Here is a 15,562-nt window from a genome sequence, read left to right on the forward strand (position 1 = left end):
CACAAGAAGCTTGCATACATTACCAATACGTATGTAGTTTCTTAGCAAATCCCTATCAAAAGTATGAGATTTCTTATGGGAAAAATTTTCAAGTTTTAAATTCCAGTGGACTCTTATAGACAATGTCTCAGCTCTCTTTACTTGAGTTCAATTTCTCTCTTGTCATACTTTAGCTAGTGGAATCCAGTAGCACATTTTGACCCTCTTCCCAGAAACTGAGGTGTTTACCCTTTCATGGACTCAGGGGCTTTCCTAAGCAGTGTCAGTTCCTAGAGCTCTGTTCATGTCACATGTGTGAGCATGCTGCAAGGACCTATGGGCACTTAGTACCTCCCTGCTTGCACTGCTGTGTTTTGGTGTGGACAGACAGCCTTTGGTGACATGGTTTATGCCAAAGTTTTAGCACTCAGGAGGGATTTCTTGAAAGGCACCAGAATATGAATGAATATGAAAGAGCATTCACAGAGACATGTTACTAGAAACTCATCAATAACTTAAGAGTGTTTTCAGCGAAGCCCCTGATGTCTCCCTCTAATCAGTGAGTTCCCTTCTGTCAGCACTTTGTGTCCTAGGAAGTAAGCCTTGAACACTTGCTGCAGGTACAGCTGTAAGAAAAAGTAGCCTTATAACCATCTGTGGGTAATTGTTCTAATAAAAAAATATTTAAAAAACTAAGATTTTAGGAAAGCACCATGGGTTATAATTGTGAAAAGTTATCTGGAGCTCCAGCATGCCTACTGAGGGCAGCCCTATTAAGATCATTCTGTGGCAAGAGATTCATTTCCTGAATTGACAAAGCAGCAATAAGGTTTCCCTTCCTCATTAGCCCAGAGAGTTGGGTCTTTGACCCTGTGGAGACCTAAGGGCTATGTGGGCCGATTAACATATATATAAGTGTGCCAACCAGAAAGTCAATGCCAGTTTTATTTTACTCTATAATACCATGCAATCATTTCTTTCTGTCTCCTTCATGCACTTTCCTTTGGATCTAATTTTCCCTGGACACTGCTCAGCTGCCTCTTCAGGTTTTCTACTTCCTGTCCCAGAAGACACTAAGTCAGGAAGCTTTATCCACTCAAACTAGATTTTTCTTCCTGTTCACAGCACCATGTATAAGCCACATTTTCCATCACATGGTGAGACATACTGTAAATAATTGAGGTGATCCATCAACAGACCCAGTCTTGATCATGAAAAATTGCATAACTCAGTGAAAGTCAATTAAAAACCACAAACTTCGGGACCTTTTTCTCAGAGAAGATTGATTTATTGTTACAGGAGGCATCTAATACAATAGGTTTTGGAGGTCAAAATTTTAAAAGTTCTAAAAAATGCAGTTAAAGCTTAACAATAACACTTGGATATGACTTACAATATTAAAGTATATTTTCTGAAAAGTTCTTTTTTCTTTAACATGAGACTTCTGAGATGTCAAGATTTTTATGACAACCTTAGGAATAAAATCCACTGTGGGAGGTACTTGCTTTTCTTCCAGGGGTTTAAATGAGCCTGTTTCTTTGGTTGTGCCTATACAATGAAATTCTACAAATTAAATGAGAGAAGTCAGGAATTCTCTTTTGTTAAAACAAGTATTTGCCTAACTAGAACTATCTAGGTAAAAGATTCAACATGGTTTTTGTTATCTGGTTGTTTTGTTAGGTCACAGCCAACATTTTCATAGAATGTAATATCTTGTACAACTGCATATAATTTTTTGTCACTTAATAAGCAATGATTTTGTTTCATTAGATACATCAAATGGTGCTTCATTAATCAAGGGGAAAATATCAGCTCTCAGAAACAGTCTTTCCAAATACTTTCAGTGGCTTTTCATGTCCCAGATATAAATTCAAGAACATGTCTTTTCAAACACCAAAAATGCCTATCCATGTGTTTTGAGGGTCAGAGTCTAGCAGTCTAACTTTAAACAGCCCACCAGCTTAGGTGGGGCTCAGCAGTGAGGCATGACAAATGTTCTATTTCGTGAAGGGTGCACATGTGACAAGCTTCCCACTGAAATAAACTGCCAAATAAAAGGAGAAATTGTGCTCCTTTTAATAACAAAGAATGCAATCATCAGAGACCTTCAGATTCAGGATTCCTCCAGTGTTTTCCCCTTGATGTGTGACAAGAATGAATAATAGAAAAAGTAAACATAATCTCATCTAAAGCTGCCCTTGACTTTATAAGGTTCAACATCAAATACATCAAATGCTAAAAATATCCAAGACCAATGAAAGAGCTAACAAGAAACATGCTGAGAAGGGGACAATTTTTTTTAAAGCCTTTCGATTGATTTTTTTTTTTTTACCAATTAGCATTAATTTTGCTAAAATCAGCTGACAACAAGGATCACATTTCATATTCATATAAATATTTGGCTTTGACCTCATAAAAGTCCCTTGGGGCTATAATACTTTTATTCTTGTATAATCTGAAACAAATCCTTTCCTTTTAAAAATCAAACAAACCACGTTACACACAGTTCACTATTTACAAAGCACCCAATTAAATCCTACTTAATTCTCTCGCTAAAAATTCCATCTACCTGGCATGTAAAATACCCATTACATTAAATGCATAATGCTCACAAACCCCGCAGCTCCCATCTTATCTAGACAACATTACTTTTAAGGAAGGGAAAGGTCTTAGAAAATAAATTTTAAGGTTGTAAAGAAATGAGAGCAGAAATCACAGTACAAGACAGGTCAATCCACTTTGATTTTCACATGTAAAGATCACACATCACAAGAACTTGGATATAGCTTACTGGTAACTGACATAGCTGTAGTGAAAATCATTTCATAAAAAAATAATCTAGATGCGGTCATCAGAATTTTTGGTCTACTTAATGTTGGTGATCGACTTTGACCCCTGCTTGAAGGATTTGTCATCATGCCCTTTTTCTCTCCCACTGTTGTCTATTAATATTCTTTGGAGGAAGGAAAGCAGAAATGTCTATTTCCAAGAGTTTGTCCTTTGGTAGCAAGCAGAGAACAGATTTCATTTCTATGACTTAAATAATCTGTATAAGTATGAAACTTTGTGACATAATGCTTTAATGTAAAATAAAGAATGACAAGTAAATTTTTTCACTTTGATAAAAGAGCAGGTTTTACAGGTTCCTTAAGAGCCCCATCATTTACCCATCGTCTATGCAAAAATCAATCAAAATCCATTTTAACCTCAGTTATAAAAACAAAAAAATCCCTTTTATTCTATATATTATTACACTACAAAACCCTGTACTTAAAAACTGATAAAGTATATTTTCAACATGTACACTTCAAATACAAACATTCCAATGTAGGCTAAAGAAAACACATCTGAATGGACTCAGAACAAGTTTATTTTGTGATTAAACATTTCATGCAGTCATGCAAGGCGAGTACCTGTAACTGTGACTTCCGAATTTATGATACTGGACACTGAGCAAAACAAAAACAACTGAAAGCCAGGCCAAACAGAAAAGACATCCAATATACCAAGAGCTCTGCCAGTGAGCTGAAAAATAATTTTCAAAAGAAATATTCCCATAGATTAAAAAAACACACACATAATACTTACAAAAAATATTTAATTAAAAATATTTTATAATTACAGTAGTCTATAAAGCTCATATGCTTCCTCACACTCATAGAACGTCTCTGTATATACACGGTATGAAATGTCACTCGGTTATCTATACAATATGAACATTCTTGCAGAGAAAAGAAAGTTCCCTGCCCTGTTATAATCATCTATTTTAAACAATAGATGTAAAAAAAAAAGGAATATCTACAATGCTGTTATATTAGTAAAGCTTCCAAACAAAAACTGAGCTCGTTGGTCACAGTCGGGATTTTGTCCTTATCAGTCCAATCACACTTAAGCTTAAAAGTTCAACTGCACCTCCAAAAATTAATAAAAATAAACACACAGTAATGTACAGTTCACAGCGGTTATAAATGAAGAGACAAAAGAGAATACTATGGAGAATGTTTATGAACGTGCAATTTTTTTAAATGACAGTTTAATTTTCTTCCTCTCCCTTTCTCTTGGAATGACGAGTGAAAACGTTTCTAGATTTGAAGTTTTTTTATTATTATTATTTTTTCCTTTCCTCCGGTTGCTTTTTCTCTAACTTCTGCTCTGGCCTCCCTCTCTAGAGCTGCTGGCTCGGGCTCAGGCGCACACCTGTGGAAGAGGAGTGAATAGAGGAGTGTGAACCTTCCCGCCGCAGACTGGCTGGCGCCGGGGACCCAGCTCGGGACACGCTCCATCAACCATCCCAAACAAACCCGAGGCCCCGCGAGGGGGGATGCGGGCGGGGAGCCGGGACAGGGGACCCGGTACGGGGCGCGCTGCCCTCGCCCCTCCCTGTGGATGTCAGGCTACGAGATGTGTACACGGGGCAGTTTCCACGCCCACGAAGGTGCCTCCATCTGCAGTGGAGAGGACAAGGAGATCCCCGGGGTTACAGGGAGAGGAACCGGGGCGACGGAGACCAGAGCTGACAGAATCTCCGGAGGGAGAAAGCCAAGTCCCAGTTCCCTGGCGAAGTGGGTGGCCGGGGGAGGAGGGGTTGGCGACCTCGGGAGTTTGCGCTCCCACCGCAAGGCTGGGGGTAAAGACTGCCTCGGTGCCTGGCACCGGCTGCCAAGCCCCCGGGGAGGGGCGACTCTCCTCGGTCACCCGAGACGGGCGAAGCGCGCTCACCTGCACGGCGCGGCTCAGCGGCACAGAATGCTGTCGCCCTGTTTGTTCACAGCGCCGGCCTGGAACAGCAACCCGACACCCACAGCAAGGTTAGCCGACGCTCCCGCCGCGGCCGTGGGCCGGTCCCGGCCACTAGCCCGGCGCGCCGAGCCCCCGCCCCACGCTACCCGGGGACACCCTACGTGGACGTGACCGTCCGGGGGCGCTCGGACCCATCCCACCCCGCGCTCGCCCGTCTCCGGGAGCAGCGGGACAGGGCTGTCACTTCAGGCCGGCCCCTGTCCCCAGCTGTAGAGGGACCACCCCGTGCCCCAGCCCGGCCACCGCGCCCAGCATCCCCGCGGCGCCCGTCCCGGGCGTCTCTCTCACCGGGTCCGTGTTGAGCGCGGTGAGCGGGGTCCGCGGCGGCGCGGCGGGACAAGCGCCGGACGGGTGCAGCGGCGACGCGGGCGGCGGCGGCTGTCTCAGCAGAGCCGGGTGCGTCTCCAGCGCCAGCTGCAGGTCCAAGATGTAGTCGATGACGTGCTGCAGGATCTCCACTTTGCTGACTTTCTTGTTGGGCGGGATGGTGGGCACCAGCCTCCGCAGGCGGCTGTAGCAGTGGTTCATATCGCACTGCAGACACAGCGCCGGCTCGTCGGCCGCCGCCTCGGCCGCCTTGCACCGCGCCGCCGCCACCGCCGCCGCCGCCGCCGCCGAGCCGCCCAGGCTGTGGCCGTGCTCGGCCAGGCAGCGCAGCGCCAGCTCCCCGCCGCCGCCGCAGCCCGACGGCGCCTTGCGGCCCGAGGGGCGCACGGGGCTCACCGCCTTCATCGCGCGCACTGCGCCCTGGCGAGCGGACGGACCTGCTCCGGGGAGCGAGCGAGGTAAGGCTCCGAGTCCGTGCGCGCTCGGCCGCTACCGGCGCCCGTGCGCCCGGCACTCGGGGCACCCGGCGAAGCCGAGCCTAACAATTGACGGGAGGGTCGCTTGGGCTAGCGGACCTGTGCTCTCGGTGGGCGACAACAAAAATGAAGAGCACCGGAATAGAAAATTTAAAACAAAGTAGCCCGTTCCGGCCCCCTAGTCTCTGCCCTCCGAGCTCCGACTCAGCACGGTGGTCGCAGCCGCGCTCCCCAAACCCGCCACTCCCCGCTCGTGGCACCTCTCAGGGCCGCGCCTCCTGCACTCCGCTCGGGCCCAGCCCGCCCGCGGTACTTATAGAGCCGCGCGCCCAGGGGGCGTGGCCAGCACCGCCCGCGCCCCGCGCCCCGCGCCCCGCCCCCGAGGACGCCGAGGGCTGGGCGCTGGCGGCCGCGCGGAGGGAGGCGAGGAGAGCCGGGCGGCGCAGGCGGGGCGGGGCGGGGGGCGGGGGCGGCTACCCGAGCGCGGGGATGGGCGCGGGGAGGGGTCGGGGTGGCCAGCCAATCCCGAGAGCAGCACCACCACAGGGAATGACGTGCGGGCCAATGGGAAGGGCAGTGCATTCCATCAACGCCGTGGGGAGGGGCTCTGAGAAAAGAGAGCGAGGTGGGAGTGAGGCCCGGGTGGTGTGTCCCCCAGGGAGAAGACCTAGAAGTTCTCTAGAGGAGCTGGGGAATGTGAGGGCTGGAATGCACTCTCCGAGGGCCTTGGCTTCCCGGGGACGCGGGGCAGTACTGGCGGATCCCGTGTCACTTCTTCCTAGCAGGGAGCCCGGGGACCCTGGGCCACACACCACCACTCCATTCCTGAGATTCCAGAACGCGCTGTGATGTGAAGAAGCGCGTTCTTTCCTTCGGTTCTGTGTTCCTCTTCTGTATCATTATTCTCCTTTTCACGATTGCTGAGACCGGAATGATGGGATGGAATGTGGAGCCTTTCCCTTTTACATGCTTTTTTTTTTTTCTTAAAGCATATCAAAGCTTAGCAAAAGAAAAATAATGAAGGAAACGAATGTTGAAACAAATGCAATATTTTTGAGGAAGGATATAAAGGTCCTGGTGGTTTTTCTTTGACGTATCTAGAGGTACAGGCAGGTCAAAGAGATTGGCTTGGCCATTAACTCAGAGCCAGTGAAGATTAAGCATGCATGAGCAGACATATTGAAGATCCTACCATGACATATACTATTAATCCAGTTTATGTAAACATTCATACTGGTAACTTAATTTAGGCCAGAAATGCACCACTCTACGAACAATAACTGCCCACTTTATTTGTAAGGCCCAGTACAAAATGAAAATGTACTTTGCTTTGTTCACAAATTGCTAAGAAAGTCAGTGCATGTCTATAATCCCAGTATTTGGGGGTGGAGTAGGCATGAGAATTAGGAGCTCAAGTTCAGCCTCTGCTCCATAAGCACAAAGTATGAAAAGTACAAATATTTATGTAAAAATAAAAGTTGTAATCAAAGAAACCCAAATTGTAGCCAGGTGTTGGATTTCAGAGTTCATGCTTTTTGGATTTCTCAATTCCCATTTTCTACACAAGGAGTGCTTTTTTTAAAATAAATAACCTTCTTCTTACCTAAACACACTACCTTTAAAAACTCCTGAAATAAAGCCTTTGTGATGATCATGTCTACCCATTCATATTCAGTATCCATAGTCTTCTCCCCACTGGCCTTTTTTTTTTTTTCAAGTTTAACTTTAATTTATTAGAACCCAGCAAGTGATGATTTTAAAAGCAGAGTTCCCATCAAATTAACACTTAATTCAGGGCAAAAGTACATTAAAAAAAAACCCTAAATCTTAAGATAGAAGTAAAACATTATAAAAACAGCATGTATAACAGACTGTATAATGTCAGAATTTTAAGAGATTCACATAATATTTTTAGCACTAAAATGTTAATACAGTCAGAAATATTATCAACTGGTCCAAGATTTCTCAGTTTATAAAATGTCTAAATTGCTGATTGAAGTTTTTGCTGTGTAAGAATAACTTCCACATGACTAAGTGATCATATGATGACAAAGGAACCGAGGCATGTAACTTCATGGTTTTCATCTTCAAAGGCTGTTACATCAGACGTGACATAGTACTGGTATTTTAGATTATCTCCCCATGCTAATGTCCAAAGTATGTATGTTCTCTTTTTTAATATATTTTTTTTATTTATTTGAGAGAAGTGGGGGAGGGGGAGGGAATGGGTGTGCCAGGGCTTCCACCCACTGCAAACAAACTCCAGACACATGCACCACTTTGTGCATCTGTCTTACGTGGGTCCTGGGTTATCAAACTTGGGTCCTTTGGCTTTGCAGGCCAAATCAATAAGCCATCTCTCCAGCCCAGGACGTGTGTTCTCTTCAACTCTGTTTTGTTTTGTTGTTTGAATTTTTTTTTTCCCCCAAGGAAGAGTCTCACTCTAGCCCTCCCCACTGGCCATTTCTAAGACCATGCACACAGTGAGGTGAGGTTATCAGCGTTTCCTGGAAGGGTCTCACAGCCTAGAGGAAGCCCAGGAATACTTGGTGTGGGATAAAGCAGCCTTGATCTTGAACTCAGTAGTCCTCAGCTGATTCTTTTGGAGCCAGAGATATTCTGGGTGCATAGTAGTTCCTGCTACTCGAAAAGAGTGCCTGTGGCTCCTCCAAGTGAACACTTGCTTACATGTAGAGAAAGACCAAGGCATGGCAACATGTGCTTCTCTGTGTGTCTGATTCTCTGCAGGCCTTGGAGAAAGAAGTATTGAGTCCTAAAAAGGCATCTGGGATGAAGAGTGCCACATGCTCTGTAGGACTGTGAAATGCACAGTCTGGGCAGTGTAGTTCAGCCAGACTCTGGTGAAGCCCTAGAAATCCCCCCAGGAGCCCTGCAGGTCCCTCTGGAGGAGGGGTGTACACAGTCACCAGGGCTTCTTGCCTCCCTCCTAAGAGTGTTTCATCCCAGGTTCCCACTGAGGTAAATGCTTAATCTCTTTGAGCAGAGGGCTAGCCAGTTCCATCTTCACATGGGTGAGCAAAGTGCTTCTGTGAGGAGGAGGAGTCCCAGACTCTGGGTAGAAGTGTAATGCAGCTTATAAGGTTTATTCAAAATCTAGTCATGGCTGAATAGTCTCTGTTCTGAGCTGTCAAGATCAGGAGCCTTGGTGTCCTCTCTGAGAAAACCAAATCATGCACAGTTTTACCTCTAGTATGCTTTGTTTTAAGGGCCCCAAAGCACAAGATCTTTACGTGGGACCCAGAGAATCGAACCTGGGATTTTAGGCTTCACAGGCATTGTGCCTTAATGGCTAAGCCATCTGTCCAGCCCCAAAGACACACACACACACACACACACACACACACACACGGACAGACGGACAGACAGACAGACAGACAGACAGAGAAAGAGAGAGATTATTCCCAGGATATTAAGGAACTACCAAAATTCAATAATACAAACACACTTTAAAACATTAATATATATTTACGTATAAAGTGAACAGAAGGCCTAATGAAGCAGTCTGCTGAAGATGGTGTGAAGATGACAAACAGGTCCACGAGAAGATACTCAGCATCTTCAGGCATTTGGGCAAGTACAAAATGCAAGGAAGGGCCACCAACAGAACTGCTGAAGTTCAAAACTAAACAGCTAGGTGTTGGTGACTACATAGAATGGTAGAGTGATGAGAACTGCCATATACTGCTGGTGGGAAAGTGAATGAAGCCAACTATTTAAAAAATCAAACATACGCATATCATATGAGCCCCTCATTCTACTCCTAGCTATGTGCTCAAAGTTTCATCAAGAGGCATAAAGAAATGGAGAGGCAGTTGAAGAATGCATATATCCATCTTCTTCCCCTCCTCTTCATGTTGCTGTGAGTCAGGTATCACAGCATTAACTGAAGGTGGCAAGCTGCCCTCTGAAGCAGGCGCTACACACATATTGGTTGACTATATCAGCTATCATGGTTATCCGTTAGCATGTTCCATCGCTTGCTGTAAATGGGTTGTACTAAAATGCACATCTGCTCTTCCTGTCTCAGATTGTTCTGCTGTGACCTGATTCAAGGCTCTGTGAAGGACACAACCTAATTGTTTGAAATGCTTTTTCCTGTATGTATGCCACGCAAAGTCTATGATCTGCCCTCTTGCCTCTGTGCGTGGTTCCAGTTGTGGGCTCTGCTGCCACAATCATTCCAAATTTGCAGTTGCTTCCATGCAAAGGCACAGCAGGTAGAGAAGATGCAGAGAGGCTTTTGCTTGTTTTGTTTGTTTTGTTTTTTGAAGTAGGGTTTCTTCTAGCACAGGCGGACATGAAATTCAGTCTGTAGTCTCAGCATGGCCTCGAACTCACAGATATCCTCCTACCTCTGCCTCCTGAGTGCTTGAATTAAAGACGCACACCACACCTATTTTGCCTGGCCATTCTTTTTTGGAAAAGTAATCACTAACAGCATGAAATACTTTTGGTGTCCTTTCCCAAGAAGATAATAAAAGACTCCAATGGTTACTGTATTTTACCCCCAAAAGTTTATAGCTGATGCTGCATAAGCTCAGTTAGGCTTCTCAAAGGTAGACTAAAGAGTAACTGCTTTCAAAGTCCCAGGAAAAAGCCAGTAAATAAACAACTGGGGCGATACAGCGACACACATGTGCGCACTGGGCACCTCTCGATGTCCTCTTGTGACTCTGCCAGCACTGAAGGGAGTGGAGAGAATTCTAGTGGTAAGTCTAAGTTCTGCTTGGGCTCATCATTGTCAGATAGCGAAATTCAAGACAAGAATCATTACAGCTTCAAACCCTTCCCAGGAGATCTTTATGATATCTATCTGCTGCATGCTTCCTTTGCCCAATTACTCTCTAGGAGCAATATCATCACCAAGAACTGTCCCACTCATGGCACCAACTGTGGCTGGAATCACACCAATGAAGGGCTTTTCATTGTGTTTCCCTTCCTTCTCAAGAGAATATGTAATAATACCATAATGTAGAAAACCACACTGAAATGTACTTTAACTACCAGAGAGAAAAGGCGCTAATTGTGTTTCTTCATACCTCATGAATGGTGAGCTCATCTTAGTACATTTGTCTTTCCTAGGAGAAAACACATTCACTTTTTGTTGATATCTAGGTCATGGTTGCTGACAACTGATACAATATTCAAGAGAGTTGCAACTTTTTTCCCACAAGAGTTTTTGAGACATTTTTATAGCCCCCCTCCCCCACATAGTTGCCATGGTTGTTGGGCACACTGCACAGTAGAAGTGAGCTTCATATCTACAGTAAAAGAATGACTGTGTGTAAAGTAGACAAAAGGTGTGAAAATTCACTTATATGCATAATAGTCAAAGTAGTCCTTTTTTTCCCCACTAGCAAGACATATGCACAATAAATCCCTAAAGAAATGACATGTACTTGATTCAAGGCAAAGAGCCTGGATCACTTTTGAACTTCATCAAAATTGGTGGTTCTACATTAAAATATGCAGTTTCAACAAAATGTGTCTTTGGAAAGAATTACAGTAAAATTATGTTTCTGAGAGAGAATTTTAAAAAAATGTATAACTTTGAAAGACTAAGAGCCTTTATTTAGCTTTCTTAAAACAAAACCTAGCTAACAACAACAAAAAAAAAATCTAAAAGTTTGGCAAAGCATTAACACATAGCCTGACATAACTGTACTAAAAACCTCTAACTCAAGCTAACATAAATGTATGTCTCTTGTTAATATTTGTCTTAAAAATGAGTAAAATGAGTGTTATTAGGAAAAAATAGGACAATTACTGTGACAACATTGCAAAAAATACAAAATGTGTTATCAAGACTGTAGACATACAACTAGAGAAGTGGACTTATATCTGATGCTAAAATAACTCACCTAAAATGTCTTTTGTTTTTAAATATGATTCCTCATGCCAGCTTTAGTCCTTGGGAACATGGTTAAGAGGATGTAATTAATTCTTTTTTTATATTAATTCATCCATTTACTTGAGAGAGAAAGAAAGAGGATGAAAGAAACATACAACAAGGAATATAGGTGTGTCAGGTCCTCCTGCCACTGTAAACAAACAATAGATGCATGTACCAATTTGGCATCTGGCTTTATGTGGGTACGAGGGACTTAAACCCAGGCCATCAGGCTTTGCAAGCAAGCAACTTTAACTGCTGTGCCATTTTTCCAGCTTAGTAATGCATTCTTTATGCAGATTCCTGGAAAGCAGGAAAAGAAATCAGAAAATACAGACTAGCATGAATATGCAAACAAGCATCATCCATGAATTTGTATACCAACAGGTAATGAACTCTTGCGCTCAGATTTCCCCCATACCTACAAATTATGTAAGCGAATATTATTTCTTGAACAAATATTGTTGTGTACGTACTTATTCTTGGGAATCTAATTTTTCACCTTTTTTTGAGATAGGATCTCACTGTAGCCCAGGCTGACCTAGAGTTAACTCTGTAGTCACAGAGTGGCCTCAAACTCATGGTGATCGTCTTACCTCTGCCTCCCGAGTGCTGGGATTAAAGGTGTGCGCCACCATTCTGTCTGTTTCTCTGCTCCCTATCTCTTTCTGCTTTCAAATAAATAAATAAATAAATAAATAAATAAATAAATAAATAAATAAATAAATCTATCTCAAGAAGAAAAAAAAAAAAAAAAGGTGTGCGCCACCATGCCAGGCCTAATTTTTCACTTCTTATAATATAGTTGTACTTCCTAAGCAACAGTTACCTGTTTGTCATAATCTTTATGTTCGCGTACACTCTTACACTGCAAATGCATTATCAATATTTTTGTTTCCAGGTTTTGCTATGTGTTTATGTCATCTCTCTATTACATATAATAATTTACATTTGCTGGGATGCTGCTATGCAATTATGTTCAAGCTGTAGGTCCTCTTATTTGGGACATGTCTCTGGAACTCATGTGTTGGGAAATTTACTCCTGAGTCATATGTTAATGATGAAGGGAGGCCTTTGGGAGCTGAGTAATGAGGTCAGAGCTTTCATGAATGGAACAGTTCCTTCATAGATTAATAAATTCAGGACCCAGTGAAGAAGGGAGCTTGTTATGGTGGTATGGGCTATCACACAGCTGTATTGCCCACCTTTGCCATGTGACGTCCTCCTGTACTGCCTTGCAACTGTATGGAGTCCCTACAAGTAACAGTGGCCTCACCAGTGCAGCTCCTTAAGTGTAAACTTCCAAGATCACACAACTATAAGAAATACATTGCTGTCCTTCACAAATCACTTCATCTGGGTCATTTTTTTAGAGCAGCAGCAGAGGACACTCCTTCAATAGGTGTGTGTGCACCTGTTCTTCCACAAAGTGAGAGCATTTTAGAGGAAAGGCCCATTCTTGCTTGTCTTTTTCCATCTCTTTCTTTTGTTCTTTCTTTCTTTTCCTTTTTTCTTTCCTTTCCCTTCCCTTTCTATCCTTTCTTTTGATGTTTTGCACTCTTGCATGAATATAGAAGACAGAGATTCACACTGGGAATCTTCCCCAATCATTTGTTTATACCATTTGTGTGTGTGTGTGTGACAGTGTTTCTCACGGAAACTGGAGCTCACTGATTTGGCTAGACTGGCTGGGATTCTCCTGCCTCTGCTCCTCCAGTGCTGGGATTACCAGAGCACAATACCACCGCAGGCACTTATGTCAGTGTGTGGGATCCAAACCCAGGTATCATGCTTGTGTGGAAAGCACTTTGCCATCTCCTTAGCACATTTGTTTGTTGTTTTCATAGTCCAGGAAAGAGATGTTTGAGGAGTGACAATGGGGTAAAAGTGAATGGAGCAGAGCTGAGCTGCGTGCACCTGCTAAGTCAGCTATTGACTGAGGAAGGTTCTACTTCAGATAGCAGGAAGCTATGGGGAAGTCCCTGAAACTTTAAAAGCAATTTGCCAGAGATCTTCTCAGGCGAGTGAAGGATGGACAGACCATGGGAGCAGAAGACACAGAAATGGTCCTGAAAAGCAGGAATGGGGATGTGCTGGAGTCCTGCAGTGCCTCTGCTGCTCTGAGGAGTCTTTTGTCTCTCTTCCCATTCAGAATTTGTTCACAGGCTAAAGCTTCCCACACCTCTCTCCCCCTTGCTTGCTCTCTCTCTCTTTTTCTCTCTCAGACAAGGTCTCATGTATCCCAGGCCAGCTTGCAGCTTCCAAGGTAAAGATGACCTTAAGTGTCTAACATCTGCCTCCACCTCCAGAGTGCAGAGATTATGCCTGGTTTTATGTGGGTTGGGATTTGAACCCAGGGCTTTGTGTACAGTAGGCAGGTATTCTACCAACTAAACTCCATCTCCAACTCTCAATTCTTCATTTTCAAATATTTAGTCATCTCCTGAAACCAAAACATAAACATCTGTACAAATTGGCAATGAAATCTAAGTCCCTTATGCACAGATAACAGAAAATAATTATTATATTCAGTCTTATTGACCCAGAACATTTTATTCTCCCAATTCAAGCCAGCCTTTTTTTTTTTTTTTTGTGAAACCTATGGTAAGTACCGTATTGAAATTCTATTGTTTAAAATGTAAACAAGGCACAAGTAAGTACAAACACATTTTTATCCATTTTTCCATGGGAAATTCAAATATTCATTCATTTTATTGAAGAGTCAAATATAGACCTATAACTTATGAACTTCAGGGGCTCCATTTGGTAACAACAGTTTTGCGATGGCTGTAAAATATGTCATAAAATAGAAATAACCTTAGGGTAAAAATGACTTCATTTTTTTTTCTGAACTGAAATATAGTTCTTTTGGTTCATTAGGGAAGTGATCCAGGTAATCATACATCTGGTCATAATATACATAACCATACATAAATAACAATGGCAGAAGAATCTCCTTCATGTTGGCATAGCATACTTGCTAAGCCATTATGTTCTAGAGGTAACATTATGGGGAAATGAGGAAGAGTGTTATTTTGTGAAGTGGTGCTATGATGTCTATAGCCACTAATCTTTCTTTCTAGATAAAAGTATCATTTGCCCCATCTTTTGATCAACCTTGGAATCATCTCAAAAAGTGAGAAGTAGTGGCCACAGTTCTGACTCTGCTATTCTCATTCTGAAGGTGAAGATAGTTACATATTTCAGGGACCAGTGAGCAAGTGAGGTGAATGTCATATCCAGCTCCTGGACTGCCCCTGAAGTGCCTCCAACTGTCTAGTGGGGTGGCACCTTGCAGAGGACAGGAGCTGGTTGAAGGTCTCCCTGCCACTCTAATTCACTTGTTGTGAACAAAATGCCCATTTAAGACAATATGGCTTCTTCTCCTTCTCATTTTAGTTTTTGTAATTCTACCAAAGGAAACTGACTTCAACAGAAATCTGGTAGCTTTATCCCAGTAGCCTAGCTCCAATAAAGTTCTCTGCTATCTTTCCTTCCAATTTGAAAGTTTACAAGCAAAGCCTTCAAATACAATTTTCTCCTTATTTAGCATTTTCAAACTCTCACCAAAATAGCTCATAAAATTTGGTTTAATGCTCTCTATCAATTTTACAGTCCAAAGTACCAAGTTGATACATATTCCTTCTCTAGCACTCAAGTTCCAAAAGACCATAATCCACATTGTCAAATTCATCTCAGCAACACCATACTTGATACCAAGTTTTTGTTGAAGTCAGTTTTCACTTTGCTAGGATGAACATACAAACCAGGCACAGTTTATGGGAGGAAGGGATTTACTTCAAGCTTACAGATCCAAGTGGAAATTCCACCAGTGGCAGAAGAAGCTGCTTCCATACAGCCAAGCAGAGAGAAACCAACACCAGCCAGCAAACATCAAGAAAGAAACAAATACACATGAAAAACCAGCAGCAGGCCCCCAGGCAGAGCTCAGGCTGTTCTGCATATGTTTGGGCTGGGAATCAGACCTTCTCCCAAACCTGCCTTAGGACTGGACCCTAGGCTCCACCCCAGTGACATCTCCTCCAACCAGGTGGCTGCAGACCCAAGT

The 15,562-nt window shown here is 43.5% G+C and overlaps 1 protein-coding gene across 1 annotated transcript; it reads right to left on the reverse strand.

The window, feature by feature from the left end:
* Positions 1 to 1,242: 1,242 nt before the first annotated feature.
* On the reverse strand, positions 1,243 to 5,855 carry Id4 (inhibitor of DNA binding 4, HLH protein). Its single transcript, XM_012951140.2, has 3 exons — positions 5,068 to 5,855; positions 4,699 to 4,757; positions 1,243 to 4,176 (listed from the first exon to the last, which is right to left on the reverse strand). Exons 1-2 carry the CDS (start codon positions 5,509 to 5,511, stop codon positions 4,713 to 4,715), a joined length of 489 nt encoding a protein of 162 aa, XP_012806594.2. The 5' UTR covers positions 5,512 to 5,855; the 3' UTR covers positions 1,243 to 4,176; positions 4,699 to 4,712.
* Positions 5,856 to 15,562: the final 9,707 nt, after the last annotated feature.

Source organism: Jaculus jaculus, chromosome 17 (genome assembly GCF_020740685.1).
Source record: "Jaculus jaculus isolate mJacJac1 chromosome 17, mJacJac1.mat.Y.cur, whole genome shotgun sequence".
In the NCBI taxonomy this organism is placed as follows: domain Eukaryota; kingdom Metazoa; phylum Chordata; class Mammalia; order Rodentia; family Dipodidae; genus Jaculus; species Jaculus jaculus.